We start from the raw sequence: 17,134 nt of genomic DNA, 5'->3' as shown, positions 1-17,134 counted from the left end.
GTCTCTAGAGATGTTTGCAGGCAAGTTAACTATGCTAAAGTGACAGAAATAGAAAGGACCTTAGGTACCAATCCCTTCATTTATGGGGCAAAGACAGCAACGCCTGGTGGCAAAGCTGGGGTATTAAAAAAAAAAAAAGTCTCCTAATGCCTCATTCTCAGCTCCTAGGAAAAAAGGAAGATGGGTCTATTTTTACTTATTGTCTGGACACTGGAATTATCCTAAGACAAGAAGACATACAACAGCTTTGATCTTGGAGATTGAACTTGAAAAGTAAATTTTTTCTGTAATACCTCAGCAGATAACACAAAAATCAATACAAGAAACACATTATTACTCAACAGAGTGGTGGTGTTTAGACTGGTGCAGTGAAAATTCAGGCAAAACCATATGAGGAAAAGGACCAGGGAATGAAGATGGTCCACAGATTGGTTAACAGGGTCCCAAGCAAAGAGCCTTACTCAACAAGTTACAAAGCCGAGTTTGGAGGACTGTTCAAGAATGAAGACCGCCCTGGCTTGTGTGGTTCAATGGACTGAGCGCCAGCCTGCAAACCCAGAAGTCCCAGTTTTGATACCTGATCAGGGCACATTCCTGGGTCCCAGGCCAGGACCCCAGTTGGGGGCGTGCGAGAGGCAACCAGTCGATGGTTTCTCTCCCTCTCTCCCTCCCTTCTTCTCTCTAAAAATAAAAAAAATAAAGTAAAATCTAAAAAAAAAAAATGTAAAGACCCATCAAGCTCCAAATAACAAACTCACCATAGTGATAGGATTTCTATACAATTTTGAAATCAGTTTATTCATTAAGGGGAAATAAATGATCCAGTTATTTACATTTGATCTGATCAATACATTCAGGAAAACCATAAACTTCTGCTGGCATTTTACATACATTACCTCATCATCCCCACCACATCTTGTGTCTGAGGCTGTTCCCACCTTACAGGAAGGAATGACATTCTCCAGCCCTCCTTCCTGCCGCATGTGGTATTTTCCACCCAGTGCTCCAACTGTGCTCCTCCTGGGGGACACATCGAGCCTCAGACGCCAGGCTCCATACCTTACCCTGGCCTGACTAAACTCAACCTCGCTGTTGACTGGATGCTCCTTGGGTTACAGAAGAAACTGATCCCTGACATGCATGCATATGCTCAGGATAAAAAGAGAAAATGCCCAAAAGGAGGTTTGAACTCCTAGAAAGCCCAACTGAAAACCAGTGGAATCATTGTATCCTGTGACCGGCTAGTGGAACTCAGGGCAGAGGTTAGCCCTGGCAGCGAGAGCCTGACATTGAGTCTCTCGTGGCTCCTGTTAGCAGAGCAGAGCGACAGCAGAAATGTATTCTCCGTGGTTCCAGCAATCGCCCTGGTCTGCCCTCTCTCACAGCCCCAGGAACCCCTCTGTTGCTTTCCTCTCCACCTCGCTTCTCAGGAGCCCCTAAACTACAGCACCAAGTGGACACAAGTCCAGGCACCCCCAAAACCCCAGATAGAGGCTTCCAGCAGTGCACTCTGGCCTGCTTGGCCAGCTGTGGTCACTCTGGGTCCTGAGGCTCCTGCACTTAGAAGGGGAGACTAAAAACAAATTTAATTGTGGGTTCAAATTACTTTATAGAATGATCTTTGAAGTACAGGTAAATTTCACAGTAGAGGCAAAGTCCAGAATAAAAACGAATAAAACTAAAAATTAGGGAAAGTCTCCCTGAGTAGCCAAAGTCTTGTGTATTTGTCCAAATGTATATAGCCAGGTCTAGAATTGGAATAGATTTAAAGTCTCCCCCTTGCCCTTCACACATGCCACCCCCTCAACTCTCAGGTTGACGTTCCATCTGCCCAAGGTCTCCTGCCCCTCTGGCCTCTCCCTTGCCTCACCTACACCCTCAGCAGCATCCCCAGGCTTCACCCAGCCTCACCCAGTAGGTGACCTCCGGCCCTGTGTCGGATGCTCCCACAATTCCACTTTGTGATTTTTAAATTTTCAAGATAACATCCAAATATAATAGAACAAAGGATGAAAACACAGAGCTCTCCATGCCTGGTTTGGAAAGGAGTAGAGGAGTCAAACCTCATCAGTCATCACCTTGAGAAAGGAAAAAGCCTGCTCACCTGTGTTAGAACATGCCTGATGCCTTAAAACAGCAAGACTTACCCTGCAAGTTTCCTTAGTGACCTAGATCCCTAGTGGGGACTGCATTCTAGCAAACATTTAGCCTTTATCTAGACTTGGACATCAAAGACCAGTTTGGGCACCTGATTTAATCTGAATGGAAATTGGGACAAGGCTTAAAATGACTTTGTCCACAGAGAAACTAAACATGGGCTAATGTAAACAGGATCCCAAAGGGACTTCATCAGGTACCTGGGTGATTACCTAACAGACAGATACCAACAGAACATTCTTATGCATTCACAGAGGAATGTTCTACTCAATATTTTGTTGGCCAAATTATTTGCTCAAAAAGAATGATACCATGAATCTTTAGTAAATTTGGCCATTTTTTTGGTTCAGACTCACCTTCCTCTTAATTCTACATTATTGCTACATTTACCCCCAAAATTATAGAATTTACAACTGCATCTCAACAAGAGAGTTTTTCATAAGAAATATTTGGTTGTAACTTACATCAGTGTTTTCAAACTGCCTCAAGATCTCAAAAGCACTTCTGGGTTGACTAGGTGGGGCTCCAGCCCTCACTCATGCTGGTCCATATTCTTCCTTCCCAATCAAATGCTTTTGATTGCTTCACATATTGGGCTTATTATCCTGCTGTTTGTAAAAGGGGGCTTAAAAACCCATGGACTTAGGTGGGCAGGCTGCCATTGCTGGAGTGTCCTCAAACATACCAGGTCCAACATCCCCATTGTCCAGAAACCATGGGAAATCAGGGCATTTTCTTGGGGATGGAAACCAGATAGTTCATTCAGGGAAGAAGGGATGACAAGAACCTAAAAATTGCTTCTAGACTGTAAAGGAGTGTGTAACCAAAGTAGGCAAAAATATACCTTTTAATGACTGCTGTACTATAATCATCCCTGCATTCCCCGTGTTTCAGAAAAACAAACCAGCAAAGCAAACAACCTCAACTAAAGAGCAATTACAGAAAGCAGATGTTTATAAATATTCATCATTTATGGGATGGAAAGTCCAGAGTTCAAGTACAACCTACTTTAAGCAAATTCAAACAGTAATTACAGAGCAGTTAGATGGTTATTCATATTGCAAAGTTTTTTTCAGAGCATTTCTCTGCTCACTTGGCATTTAAAATATAACTCATTTACAAGCAATGTTTAATTTATATACAACTCCAGGAAACATGCATTGGAGTAAAATGAAGGGGGAGAAGGGAGAAATTAACCACCACATTCTAAGTATCTATCTGGGGTTGTTGAGTTCCAAAATATTAGATACAAAGTAAGGGTGGAGGAAGTATGTGGGGCGACAATAATCACAGTGATCTTTTTTCAAATAACTATTCTTAAGCTATTTTCCAACACGGATTTTGTGGAACTGTGGCTAAGACTTCTCAGACACAGAGATTAGCATGAGGCTACAATATAAGGACATGTCACTTTGGACACATAGGATACAATAAGTATGGTAAACCCATGGATTTATGTCACTTTGGACATGTAGCACCAATGGATATGGCGTACCCATGGGTATAATATAAGGATATGTCATCTGGAACGCAAGGACATCCACTTAGACACAGACTGGCGTTTTCTACTAAACCAACATTTCAGATCTTTGTTGCAAGAGAAAATGAAGCAACAGGCAGATAGCTGCCTGGTTTATCAGGAAATAACTTCATCCAAACAGGCCCAGTACACTTAGCTGAAGGCACTGGGGTGGGGCAGAAAGAGCCCTTTCCAGTGGACTCAAGGATGCACGGGGGCATCACCAATAGACGCCCTTTTCAGATTCCCCACCATCCACTTGGCTTTCGGTGGAAGAGGAGCTGTAAGGCGGGCAGAGGCTGAGACCGGCATTACCAGTTTGCATTTTGTAAATACCTGAGCTACTGAAGCAGGTAACACATAAATATGGGTGTTTTGAGAATAAATCAAAAACCCATACAATGAGTTTATTTCCTCTGGTTCTACTACAAAAAAAAGGACAAAGATGGGGAGGAAGAAGAGGGGAAAAGGAATGAGAAAAGAGAAGGGGAGGGGAGATGTGGGAAAGGAAGAAAAGAGAAGGGGGTAGGGGCAGAAGAGAAAGAGGATGAACGGGCTTCAAAGGTACTTATGCCCAGGGAATTATATTGTGGCAATTCAGAGGAATCTGTGAGTGGATACAGGAATAACAACTCTGCTCACTGTGAGAGATGGCAAGAGAGGTCTTGGGAACACATTGGTCTCCAAAGTTTGGTGCCTGTTTTCCTGCTTGGCCTCCTTGGGAACGCACTTTTGAGTGTTCACGGGAGGTCTCGGCTCCCTAGTTTTGAATTTGGCTTTGTAGTTTTGCGCTCCCTCTCTCTGCAAAAGCTGCCTGGTAGTGAGACAGCAAACATTGTTGCAATGGGGAGGGCACAGCAGGTTTTTCTCAGGCAGGATGGACCAGTGCAGGCAGCCCCTCTCCAGATTGGCCACTAGGGGTGTCCCAACCACTGCGGGAGGAAAAGGCTGCCTGCAGTTGACCTTAAGGGGCTTGGCCAGCTCAATGGGTCTCTTTCCATTTTTCCTGCCAACTGTTTTCAATTCACATGCACAAGCCACACACTCATCCTTGTCTACACGCAGCACCTTCTCTTCTGGTTGCAAGAGAAAGTTCTTACTCTTCTTACCCAGAACACCCAAGCCAGTTGGGGCTGAAGCCTTCAGAGGAGGCAGAATTAAAAGGCCCTTGGAAGTCCATGAGTCTGAGATAGAATGACCCCTGTCGGCACGTCCGCTGGGGCCTTTGGCCCTAACAGTCTCTGGCGTGGCCCACTTTTCCATGCACCAAATAAACTCTTTTATTTGCAGATTTTTTTTCTCTCCCTGATTGCAGGAGGGAAAACACATCTTGCCACTCTCCCTGGAGGTGGTGGTGGGGTCTTTGTGCTCCTGGCTCTGAGTCTGGGAGGGGCAGCCTTGATCCCTCTCTGGGTCTGCCTCAGCTGGAGCCCTGGACTCCAACTTCCCAGCCTCGGACTGAGGCTTGGTCTCAGGGATCCCTTGGGAGAGACTGACACAGACTAAGCAGCTGTTGGCACTTGCTCCCACCTTCGCCTTTTTAAGCTTCTTCCTGGGCCAGATGCAGGCAGTTGGAGAAATCCTTCCCCAGCCTTGAACCTGCAAAAAGCAGTGTGTTAATCTCAGCTGAGCTGCCCACATTCTAGCCACCCCAATTTTGGCCACATCCCCATTTTGGCTATCCTATTTGAATTGATATTTTAAATACCTATTTTGGCCTCATATTAAGCAATAGTATTTTAAAATCTGAAATACTAGCAATAGGATTTGTAAAATACTAAGCAATTGTATCTGTAAATGGCCATCTTGACATGCTATGTTTTTCAGATGTACATTAAAATAAATTTGGAATTATTAAATAAAAATAAATTCAAAACTATTTGTCCTTGTCCCCTGCACCAGGCTTTGCTGTACCAGGCTTGGTTTACCACTAGCAGGGAGACTGCCGCATGGAGGGGCTAGAGGGAGAGAAGATAAGCAAAGGTAGGTCTATGCCAACAGCCCTTAGATGTATATTTCAAAGTAGTTACTTTCAGTAGTAAACGGAACCTTCTCAATTTAGAAAGTTTTAAAATCTTAAATAGGACAGCCTATAGCCCTGACTTATCACGCATGGGAGTATGTGTTTGGAAGGTCATAAATGCTTAGGGTGGCAGTGGGGTGATACAGGACAGAGAGTACTCGAGAAGGGCTCTTGAAGACGTGATTCTTTCAACTGTCAAGTGCACCTGGATGAACCACTGGGCGAACCACTGGGCCTTGTCTTGGCCTCAGTTTCCACATTTATAAAATAAACCAAGTAGACGGAGGTTTCTCAACTTTGGCACTACCAATATTTGGGACTTGTTATGGACTGTGTTTGTGTCCCTCCAAAATTCCTAGGCTGAAGCCCTAATCCCCAGTGTGATATGGTATCTGGAGATGGGGCATTTGAGGTAGTTGAGATTAGAGGAGGTCAAGAGGGCAGGGCCCTCAGGATGGGATCAATGTCATAAGAAAAGAAGGAGTCAGAGTCATGGGACCTCAATCTCTCTCTCTGTCTCTCTGCTTGTACACCACAAAGAAGGCCATATAAGGGCATAATCAGGAAGAGGGCCCTCACCAAGAACCCAACCATGCTGGTGCTGGCACCCTCATCTTGGACTTCCACCCTCTAGAACTGTGAGAAATAACTGTCTGTTGCTTAAACCACCCTGTGTATGGTATTCCTGAACTCTGATAGGGAGTATTCCTAGTGATGGGCACTGTCCTGGACATTGTACGATGTGGAACAGCATTCCTGGCCTCAACCCATTGGATGCCGGTAGCACTTCCTCCCTCGCATCCCCTGTTGTGACATTGCCAAGTGTCACCTGAGAAACTTTAGATTAAATTTCCTTATAGTTCTAAATTTAGGATTGCATTCTTGATTCTAAGGACAATTTAAGATTAAACAGGATTCTGAATAGAACCACAGGACAGAAATCTCAGGTTTCTTGGGCAGTTTAATACAGTAGTTAAGGTGTTAAGTTCTGGAGTCCAGAAGACCTTGGCCCTTGGCAGGGTGATCTTCACTGCACTATTTTACCCTCTGGGTGCCTCAGTATCCCTGTCCAAAAAGTGTGGCTGTTCATAACACCTGCCGCATAGGACTATTGTGAGGTTGAATGAAGTGTTGCACACAAAGCATTTAGTACTGTGCTTGCTGATACCAAGCGGCCATAAATACTCACTAAGAGGTACTGCTATCCTCATCATTAATATTTTACTTGTGTTCCAAAGGTTTCTATATTTCATTGTTTACATGCTTTTTGGTAATAGTAACTATTTTTGAAAAAAGTAAAAAGGCTTGTATCAAAACACTGATGTGCAAGAGACCCAACTCAAGAAGATACTCACTGCCTCCTCCCATCCAGTTCCGATAACAAACTTGCGGGCTTTTTCATCTTGTTCAAACGTAATGTCACTGATATTGAGAAGACAACAAACATGATTCTTTTCCCTTCTTCCATCTGGACAAGTATAGGTTAATTCTGTTTCTTCTATGTTTTGAATTTCATTATTTTCACTATTTTCTATCTCAGTCTCATTTTTCTGACAGAGATCCATTATTGTTATTATTCTGATGGTTGTTTAAAGTTTTTAACATCTTCTTCCTGTAGTTTGAAAAACTGAACTCAGTTTTTTTAATACTGACTTAAAAAAAAAGAATAACTTGGGTGAAGTATCTTTAACACATTCAGGAATTGACTCAGAAGAAATACTGCAAAACCATCCACTGCCAACTATTGTCATTATAAAAGATAAATCTAATTTTAATTAAAGACTAATGGATATGATTAAAGACCAAAGTTGGAAGTGATGAAAAGAGGAGAGGAAGATATTAATTCAGACTCTATTCCCATGATGGAGTACAGACAGCAGTAAGCAATGTAGGTTGAAGCATCCCTACCCTCCACTCCAAAAATGTCCAAATGATATTGTGCTAATAACAAAGGAACTGCAGTGGGCATGTGTGATTTAGGCACCCCAGCCTCTTCTTTTCTTTCCCAACTCTGGATATCAGCTTGGCGACCCTTAGACTTCTGAGGAAACTGGTAGACCATGTGGTCTAAGCTCAGTCAATCGGTTCACCCCAATCCACCATATATGATTGGTGTCCTTCTTAAAAGGGGAAATTTGGACACAAGCATGCATAGAGGGAATATGATATGAAGAGACACAGAAAAAAGATGCCCATATATAAGCAAAGGCAAGAAGCCTGGAACAGACCCTTCCCTCACTGTCTTCAGAAGGAATCAGCCCTGCTGACATCTCGATTTTGGACACTGAGCCTCTGGAACTGTGAGATAATAGATTTCTGTTGTTTAAGCCACCCAGTCTGTGGTCCTTTGTAGCCCTAGGAAACTAACACAGTAGGGGATGGTGACAGTAGTGGTGGTGGTGACGGTGACGATGACAGAAACTTTTATATCTATCCTTAACTGATGCTTTTCCAAGTCAAAACATGGGACTTGGCATTTATAATCCAGCCAAAAAGTTAGAAAATTTATAATCCTGATTATGAGCACAACCTCAAGTACCAAACAGCCAGGGTTCCAATCCTATTTATTAGTTGTGTGAGGCTTAGATGAGTGACCTTTCTCGTGCGCTCATACATAAAAGGGCATGATTATAATACCTTCCCACAGACAGATGGTCCTCCTGGGGACCCCAGGAGCTGCACAGATGACTCTAATGCCTAAGCAGTGACCACCAGTGACCCAGCTGAGTGCTGATGAACAGTCAGTGCCTCCTTGAGGAAGTCCTTACTTGTAATGAGACAGAGGTTCACTGGTGACCACACAGCTTGCTTTCTCACACCCCGACACGGCCCCTGCTGGACACTCACACTTGTGATTTTCTGCTGAGGCAGAGATAAGTAACTTCTTATAATGGTATCTGATCAATTACCAATTCAGCTTTTTCATTTAGGTTTAAAGTGATATTTTGATCGTAATAAAGTTCCATTTACCTATGGAAGGTTAAATATCTTTGGATATCCTGATCTTTTCCAATATGACATCAGAGGAAATTAATGAGGTCTGAAAAGAAAAACTTACATCATAAGTGACTAAAAACTGAGAGTGTTATTTTATTTACAAACAGATGATCAAGGATGTGGCAGATTATGCAAATCAGCCTGGCCTCTCATATTATGAAATTTCACTTCCGGGCCAAAAGAACTGCAGCAAATGTGTGTGAAAAGTCACTCTCCAGGCCAAAAAAAAGCTCCTATAAATACACTCTGACCTTGTTCTTTTCTGAATTACAAATACATTTATACCACAGAACTCCACAGACCTAATAAACATACAGGTCGAAAGGGGAAAAGCAGAGAATCAAAAGTGAAGCCACTTATTAAATAATAAATAACCTTAAACTTGAGGTTATTATAACAAAGAAATAGATAATGTTCAGGAAAGGCTAAGTGGCTCTAGAATGTTTGAATCAATAAGAAAAGCTTTTTTGCTTAAAGTATCTCCATTGACAAGACTGCTTAGAGAGGCTGCTCAAATGGCAAAGTAATTTAATGCTCTAATTACCTGGTTCTCAAACTTGGCTGCACTTTGGAATCATCCGAGGAGCTTTATAAAAAAATGAAAATATCCAGACCCCACCCACAGAGATTCTGATTATAATTGGTAGGGGCACATCCCGGCCATAAGGATTTTTAAAATCACCCAGATGATTCTAAAATCCAGCAAAGTTGGAGAACTACTGCTCTGTTGGAAAGTTCTTCCTTTTACTGAACCAAGACTGCTTTTCCTGCCCCATCAACATCGTCCACTTCCTGAGCCTCGTTTTGCCCTCCAGAGCAAGGCTGTGTGATGAGAAGCCTTCCCATACTGGAGTGGGCTTAAGAAAGTCTATGATGCCTCTGAAGATGGTCAATGATTTTTCAGGGAAGGGCCTACATCAGAGTCACAGCGCAGTCTGTCACTACAAAAGGCTGAAGAATCATTGACTCAGAGATGGCCCAGTGCCTCAGCCTCCCAACAGCCCTATGAAAAAGTTCCATATACTCTTCTCCCTTTTAGACTGACCATCTCCAGTGCCTTCCTTCAGCTGTTTCTTATATGCCATGAGAATATGTGAAATCTTAGTGGATGACTGGAGCTGTATATCTCTGTATATCTAGAGAGAGCAAGAGCAGAGGCCAAGGACACAATATTGAGTAAGCCCTATTTTGGAGTCAGTAGAATTGCACCCAGTGAGGGCACCAGAAGAGGTTCCAGTCACATTATATTACAAAGTGCCAAAAGAAGTCAAGGTTACAATAATAACTTCATAATAAAACTTACTGTTACATAGCTCCCACTATTTGCCAAACATTATTAGAAGAGCTTTACATATTAGTTATAAACACATTTTATAAGTACTTGACTCATTTAATGGGGTGTCATGGGAACTATATCGACTCCTTATGACTAAAAACTAAGAATCACTTCTGCATCAGTAAGCATATTATTCTTAGTCAAATGGCTGGATTCCTGCATACCGGACTGCTAGGTGCTCCTCCAGGACCCTGGTGTTCTTCACACCAGACTGATCAAGATGCTCCACGACTAAGACAGAATATTGGTGGTCTTTTCCTAATGAGAAAAAAAAAATCAGTTAGTGGGAAGCATAGTCTTAATTTTAAGTTTTCCTCCTATAAATGTGATTTCAAGATTTATTGCCTTCTAGCTTTTCTTGTCTTCTATCTCTTTTAAGAGATGACAAACAGAAATGTACAAGAAGCAATCAAAGATGAACTAAAAGAGTAGATATGTGACTTACAAATTATAGTTTTACTTTTCTGTTGGAATGCAGAAATCTGCACTGATATAATACTTGTACTTTCTGATGGTAAAATTATGCCTACTTTACAGATTTGCAGTAAATCAAGAGCTCATGCTATTCCACTTCTTGAAGCCCAGCAAGCTTTACGACCTGATTCTGTTTGAGAATCACTGGTATAAAGCATAAATCAAAATCCTTACAAATGTTTTCCAAGAAAATAACATTAAGAAAACACAAGTATCATAGTGAAAATGCTACCATGGGAAAATGCATTTGCAGATGTAACTAGAAAATCGGATTTGGAGTACAAGGCAGGAAGGCACATACATGTAGTCCAGAAGGTCTTAAACTCTGTGACATATGCTATTAACGTGACTCAAACCAAAGAAGAAAATGTTGACTGAGGTCCAATAAAAGTTAAAATGAGGTGGGAGGGGCTGAAATCAATGTAAACTGAAAACAATGACCATATTTACTATTTGCAAATAAATCATGTTGACCAAAGAAAAAGCTATGTGAAATAGAGACCACCTGGCCAAGAACATAAATTTCCAAAAGGCTAGTAGCTGAAGAGAAACTAAGGACAGCAGAAGACACAAAAAGAGACAGACAGAAGGATGTCATATTAGTACAGAAAGGGACTTTGTATTTTTTTAAATTTCTTTGATCAAGAAGGTGATAAGTGGTTATTTTATCATTTTAATGAAAGTAAAGTTAGAAATTGATTTTTTAAATCTCCATAAAACACTGAATGTTGGGATTTTTTTTGGCTTGTTTTGTTTTGAGTGTGTCCCAGATAAGGCTCAATCTGTCAGGTTCTTTTTGGAAAAGGTTGCCCCGACAGCCTTCCCAGAGTACACTTCAGTTTGGCATGGTCACTGTCTGAACCTGAGCTACCTACTATTGGTGTAGATAGGCAAGGCAATGCTGCAATAATACGCACTCCTAATTTTCCCCCCAGTGATAAAAAACAACAAAAGTTTATTTCTAACACATGCTACATGTCTATTGAGCGATACTACAGACCCTGCTCCACATTATCCTCACTCTGGAATTGAACTAATGGAGACACCATAATGGAAAACCATGGCAAACTGTAATAACCAACATGGGGAATCACACACTGACTCTTAGATGCTTCTGCCTGGAAGTAACATATGACTTCAGTCCCCATGTCAATCGCCGGAACAAGTCACAAGGTATTGCCTAACTTTAAGGAGAAGTGGGGATTATACTTCCTCCTAAATCTCCAGAAGGAAAAGGAAGCCAGATTTTGGTGACCAGTAGTAATATCTTGGTATCGCACTAGCGTGGTATTATCTGATGTGACATACAAAGCAGAGGGTCTTTATGTGCTAAGAATGTCACTACCTAAAATGAGGGCATGTTCAGTTCTTGAAAAGAGTCCAGGGCCTCTGGAAACGGGAAGTCCTAGCTCTTCAGAACATAAGACTATGTGCTTATAACAAGAAAATTCTTTTCTTACAACTTATTCCTTTCTTTGGATTCTAAAATGTGTATGAAAATATAAAGGCCTAAGAACAGATAATCTTAAAGAAGTTGGAGGTGTAACTATTGAATATCAAGATATGAATCTAGTGCAGGATTTCTTATCAATCTTGCCCGGCTGACTTTAAAATTTATTAGGAAATACAAAGGAACTATAATGACTATAAGAATGATTAAAACTAAGTATAAGGTGGAGGAATCACACTACCCAATTTTAAAAGTCACCATGAAGCCATAGGGAAAGCTATCAGTATGACAATAGTGAATAGAAAAGACACATAGATCAATGAGCCAGAACAGGGAGTCCAGAAGTATACCCACACGAACATGGCCAATTGATTTCTGACAAAATGCAAAATTAATTAAATGAATAAAGGATAGTCTTTTCAACTATAGTGTGGTAACCAGTGGCCACGCATATGCAAAAAAAAAATTGTTTAAATATATTTGATTATTCTATTACAGTTGTCCCATTTCCCCCCCCTTCATTCCCCTCTGCCCTGCACACCCTCTCCCATCCATATTCCCCCCCTTTAGTTCATGTCCCTGGCTTGTACATATAAGTTCTTTGGCTTCTACATTTCCCATACTATTCTTACCCTCCCCCTGTCAATTTTCTATCTACTATCTATGATACTTATTCTCTGTACCTTTTCCCCCTCTCTCCTCCTCCCACTCCCCTGTTGCTAACCCTCCATGTGATCTCCATTTCTGTGGTTCTGTTCCTGTTCTAGTTGTTTGCTTACTTTGCTTTTGTTTTAGGTGTGGTTGTTGATAATTGTGAGTTTGCTGTCATTTTACTGTTCATATTTTTTATATTCTTTTTCTTAGATAAATCCCTTTAATGTTTCATATAATAAGGGCTTGGTGATGATGAACTCCTTTAACTTGACCTTATCTGAGAAGCACTTAATCTTCCCTTCCATTCTAAATGAAAGCTTTGCTAGATAGAGTCATCTGGGATGTAGGTCCTTGCATTTCATGACTTGGAATACTTCTTTCCAGCCCCTTCTTGCCTGGAAGGTCTCTTTTGAGAAATCAGCTGACAGTCTTATGGGAACTCCTTTGTAGGTAACTGTCTCCTTATCTCTTGCTGCTTCTAGGATTCTCTCCTTCATTTTAATCTTGGGTAATGTAACTATGATGTGCCTTGGTGTGTTCCTCCTTGGATCCAACTTCTTTGGGACTCTCTGAGCTTCCTGGACTTCCTGGAAGTCTATTTCCTGTGCCAGATAGGGGAAGTTCTCCATTATTATTTGTTCAAATAACTTTTCCACTCGTTGCTCTTCTTCTCCTTCTGGTACCCCTATAATTCAGATGTTGGAAAGTTTAAAGATGTCCTGGAGGTTCCTAAGCCTCTCCTCATTTTTTTGAATTCTTGTTTCTTCATTTTTTTTCTGGTTGAATGTTTCTTTCTTCCTTCTGGTCCACACCATTGATTTGAGTCCCAGTTTCCTTCCCATCACTATTGGTTCCCTATACATTTTCCTTTAACTTAGCATAGCCTTCAATTTTTTTATCTAAAAATTTTGTGAGCATCCTGATTATCAGTGTTTTGAACTGTGCATCTGATAGGTCAGTATCTCTTTGTCGCTTTTGTGTTTCTTCTGGAGCTTTGATCTGTTCTTTCGTTTGGGTTTTTTTTTTCTTGATACTCCAGTTATGTAGTGAGGGGCGGAGCCTTAGGTGTTTACCAGGGCGGGGTAATCACATCACTGGGTTGTGACGCTGTATGTGGGGGCGGGGTCCGAGAGGGAATAATGGTGCTTGCTCTGCTGTCTGCAGGATTTCAGTCACTTCCCCTGCTTCCCACAAGCAAAGTGGGCCTTTCTGGTGCTGATTCCCGGGTGGGTGGGTTTGTGTACGTTCTAATACCCTGTAGTCTCTCCAACAAACTGTCCTATGAGGCCGGGAGTTTCTCCTGCTGCCGCCTCAACCCCCACAAGTGTTTTCAATCAGTGGTTTGAGTCTTTATTTCCCCCGTGCTGGAACCCTGGGTTGCACAGTCCATCCCGTTCCCCAGTTGTTTCTCCTGGTTTATCTGTGTGCAAATGTGGGACCACCCGGTCCGCAATCCACCACCTTGCCAGCCAGGCTTGCTCACCCTGCACCACAATCCGCCAGCTTGCTAGGTCTGCCAGCCACCACCTTGCCTCGAGTCCTCTCTTCCCAGGTGCTCACCTCCACCCTTCCTACTGGTCTGGGTGAATGTTTCTTCTTTAACTCCTTGGTTGTTGGACTTCCATGCAGTTTGATTTTCTGTCAGTTCTGGTTGTTTTTTTTTTATTTTAAATTGTCGTTGTCCTTCTTTTGGTTATGCAAGGAGGCAAAGTGTGTCTACCTACACCTCCACTTTGGCCGGAAGTCCAAAAAATTTTTTTAATTCAAAATGGATCACAGATCTAAATAAAAGTCATAAAGCTATATAACTTTTAAAGGAAAACATAGAAAATCTTCATGACCTGAGGTTAGGCACTGTTCTTAGACATGCTTAATTTTAATAACAGAGCTCATTATTTTACAAACTATTTTTCCATTCCAGTGGCAACTTTAAAATTGGAATGTTCTCAAATCAAGACATCTGCAAGCCTTCAAATGTTTCTTCTCAGTTCTCCTGGTGTTCCTCCCAAAGCAACACATGACAGCCCTCAAAATATCTGAAGACAGCTATCATTTCTTCAGACAAGAATCTCAAATTCCCTCATCTTAAGAATGTACAGTTACTTCTCAATGTCTTTAAAATGTAGTACCCGAAAATTAGGTCAATACTTCAAATTTGATCTGGTTAAATGTGCTTATTTTGAAATCTGACTCCCTCTGATCTGAAATCTACACTATTCATTCAACAAAGATTGCTATTTTTTTAACCCTATATCTCAATCTTGATTAACACTGAGCTTGAGGTCAACTGGAACTTCCAGATTTCTTTCACATGAAATGTTAATAATTCCTGTCTTCTCAATTCCATACCCATGCTGTTGTTTTCCTTTTAATTTTTTTCTTCTTTTCTTCAGCTAAATGTAGACATCCGAATGTATATAGATTCTTTTAAAACATCCTTTTCATGGTTTTGGACCATCATCCCAACCTTCTTAGATAATTTTTAATCATTTCTTCCCATTCTCAATTTAAGACTCTATTAATGCAATGGACATTCCTTCTGTAATTTAATCTAAATCTCTAATATAAATGCTGGCGAGGGGAGGATAAACGACAAATGTCCTGTGGGTATCCCTGATACTTGGGTGTTTACTAATTATACAACCTTACTATACAATTATCTGGCCTACATTTCTAAATTTCATCTATGGGATTCCTGATCCATCTATTTAGATAATCCCACTGAAAACAAAAAGGAATATTACCCAGAGTTAAGAAATTTACATTTACATTGTTGTCTAATATTTTTTTTACATTTATTATCTACATTAGGGATGAAAAATATGTTCCAAATTGTCAGTTGCAAACAAGTAGTTGCTACCTAGTGTGTTGTGTTGAAAAGGATCTTAAGACTTGGCTACAACAGGAAAGAGTTCTGTGATTGGATTAATGATGTCTGTCAGGGAACAAATAATGAAGTTGGTAGCACATTTTTCACATATTTGTCATTGCCTATCTACAGATGTCTTACCCTAGATTCCTACACCTGGTTAACACATTCCTAATTAATCACCAGCGGGGGTAATATTGATGGCCAAGAGAAACAAAAAGCCCATGATGTTTAAGTCAAAAGCAGGTTATAATACCTCAAAATGCCTTACCGCTTCCTTGACTCTACACCATATCACCACACCTACCCCCATCTACCTGGAAGTTTCACGTTTAAAGAATTTCAGCCAGGGAAAGACGGGTTTCTGGCAGCCTCACTTGGAATTCTGAATGCATGTTCCTAGGGACCCTTATCATTATGTGTTGAAGATATCAGTGAACAAAAACAGCCATGGTGGGAGCTACGTTTTGTAATACAGAGCTAAGCTTCACACCTATAAACTGGTTAAATAGGTCTTAAAGATTGGCCTGGGCAAGCTGATCACTAGTAACATAGTTTCTAAAGGAAAATGACATTAGGACTTCAATCTAATTCACAGGTTTGGAACACAAGTCAACAGGGAGTTGAAACTTTGCCTCCAAGTTAAGCACATGTGCCATCCAACTTGAGCAAACTGTTCACATTTTCAAAAGTATAAATCTTATCTCCCCATGTTTATTATCTGTGCCTTATCCTTATTATGTGCCCACAGAACACAGCAGCTTTGACTGTTCATTGAGTGACTCCTAGGAGTGTGGCTCCTACAGCCATTCCTCCTCCAATCAGACCATTTCTATTCCAGGCACTCTAACTCTTCCACTTTTTCCACTTACTTGCATTCACTCATTCTTTTGGCTGCCTAGCACTGGGAATAAAACAGTGAAGCAACGCCTGTCTTCCAGCTCTCATACAGTTTACAGTCTACGTGAAAATACAAGTCATCAAACACACACCCCAACCTGCCTTTCCTAGGGCCTAGGAACTTAGGCACTTCATACTTGTCTCTTCCCTTTCCTTTAACACATTCAACTATTAAAGTATTAAAGTTTAATAGTTCCTCCCTGCCCTACAGGTTCTTCTCCTTCTTCGGTGATCCTTCCTTCTTCCTCATCTACCTCCTCCCCTTCCTCCAGCAGTTCTTACCTAGGCACAAAAGATGCCTTCTCTACCTTCAAGAGCTAACCCCTCCAGCAAAATATCCCTACTTGCCTCACCAAGCCCCACCGGTTCCATGATTGGCCTCTCCCCCGCAGGGTTCCGCCCTTTCAACAGCCCCTCCCACTACCCCACCCACTCCGTGCTGCTACTCTCCAGGCCCCGCCCTCAATCCCGCTTGTCTTCCTACCTCCTGTCCCTTTTGCCTCCCCGCCTAGGAGGGCACCTTCCTCTCGTTGGGCAGGTCCTCCGCCTCTGCCGCCCGTGGAGTGGCGTTGGGCCTCGTTCCGGGGACTGGGAAGCGGCCGCCACGACTCACACCCTCACTTGGAGTCTCCAGGTGGAAAGCCAAGGCAATTTAGTCTTCGCCGGCGCCGGACGAGGGCGACAGTTGCCCTGGGTTACGACGCACTGGAGGCGGGGACGGTGGGTGGGCCCGCAGGTGTTTACAGCGGAAGTGA

At 41.9% G+C, this 17,134-nt stretch overlaps 1 protein-coding gene across 2 annotated transcripts; it reads right to left on the bottom strand.

The window, feature by feature from the left end:
* Positions 1-799: 799 nt before the first annotated feature.
* On the bottom strand, positions 800-17,063 carry CUNH16orf46 (chromosome unknown C16orf46 homolog). 2 transcript variants are annotated; one of them, XM_045818505.1, is made up of 5 exons: positions 16,864-17,063; positions 10,197-10,290; positions 8,670-8,739; positions 7,055-7,311; positions 800-5,275 (listed from the first exon to the last, which is right to left on the bottom strand). In XM_045818505.1, exons 4-5 carry the CDS (start codon positions 7,262-7,264, stop codon positions 4,274-4,276), a joined length of 1,212 nt encoding a protein of 403 aa, XP_045674461.1. In that variant the 5' UTR covers positions 7,265-7,311; positions 8,670-8,739; positions 10,197-10,290; positions 16,864-17,063; the 3' UTR covers positions 800-4,273. The 2 variants fall into 2 exon arrangements, with proteins under 2 accessions (XP_045674461.1, XP_045674462.1); XM_045818506.1 differs by lacking the exon at positions 8,670-8,739.
* Positions 17,064-17,134: the final 71 nt, after the last annotated feature.

Source organism: Phyllostomus hastatus, unplaced genomic scaffold (assembly GCF_019186645.2).
Source record: "Phyllostomus hastatus isolate PE091 unplaced genomic scaffold, TTU_PhHast_1.1 phas_scaffold_345, whole genome shotgun sequence".
Classification (NCBI taxonomy): Eukaryota; Metazoa; Chordata; class Mammalia; order Chiroptera; family Phyllostomidae; genus Phyllostomus; species Phyllostomus hastatus.
The sequence above is the reverse complement of the archived record's forward strand: the minus strand, read 5'-3'. Positions and strand labels throughout refer to the sequence as shown.

Excerpts from the sequence above, each read along its gene's own strand:
- CUNH16orf46 (XM_045818505.1), bottom strand. The coding sequence starts at position 7,264 with ATGGATCTCTGTCAGAAAAATGAGACTGAGATAGAAAATAGTGAAAAT. Across the intron at positions 5,276-7,054 it reads GAACTGGATGGGAGGAGGCA|GTTCAAGGCTGGGGAAGGAT; the intron begins GTGAGTATCTTC and ends TGCTTTTTGCAG.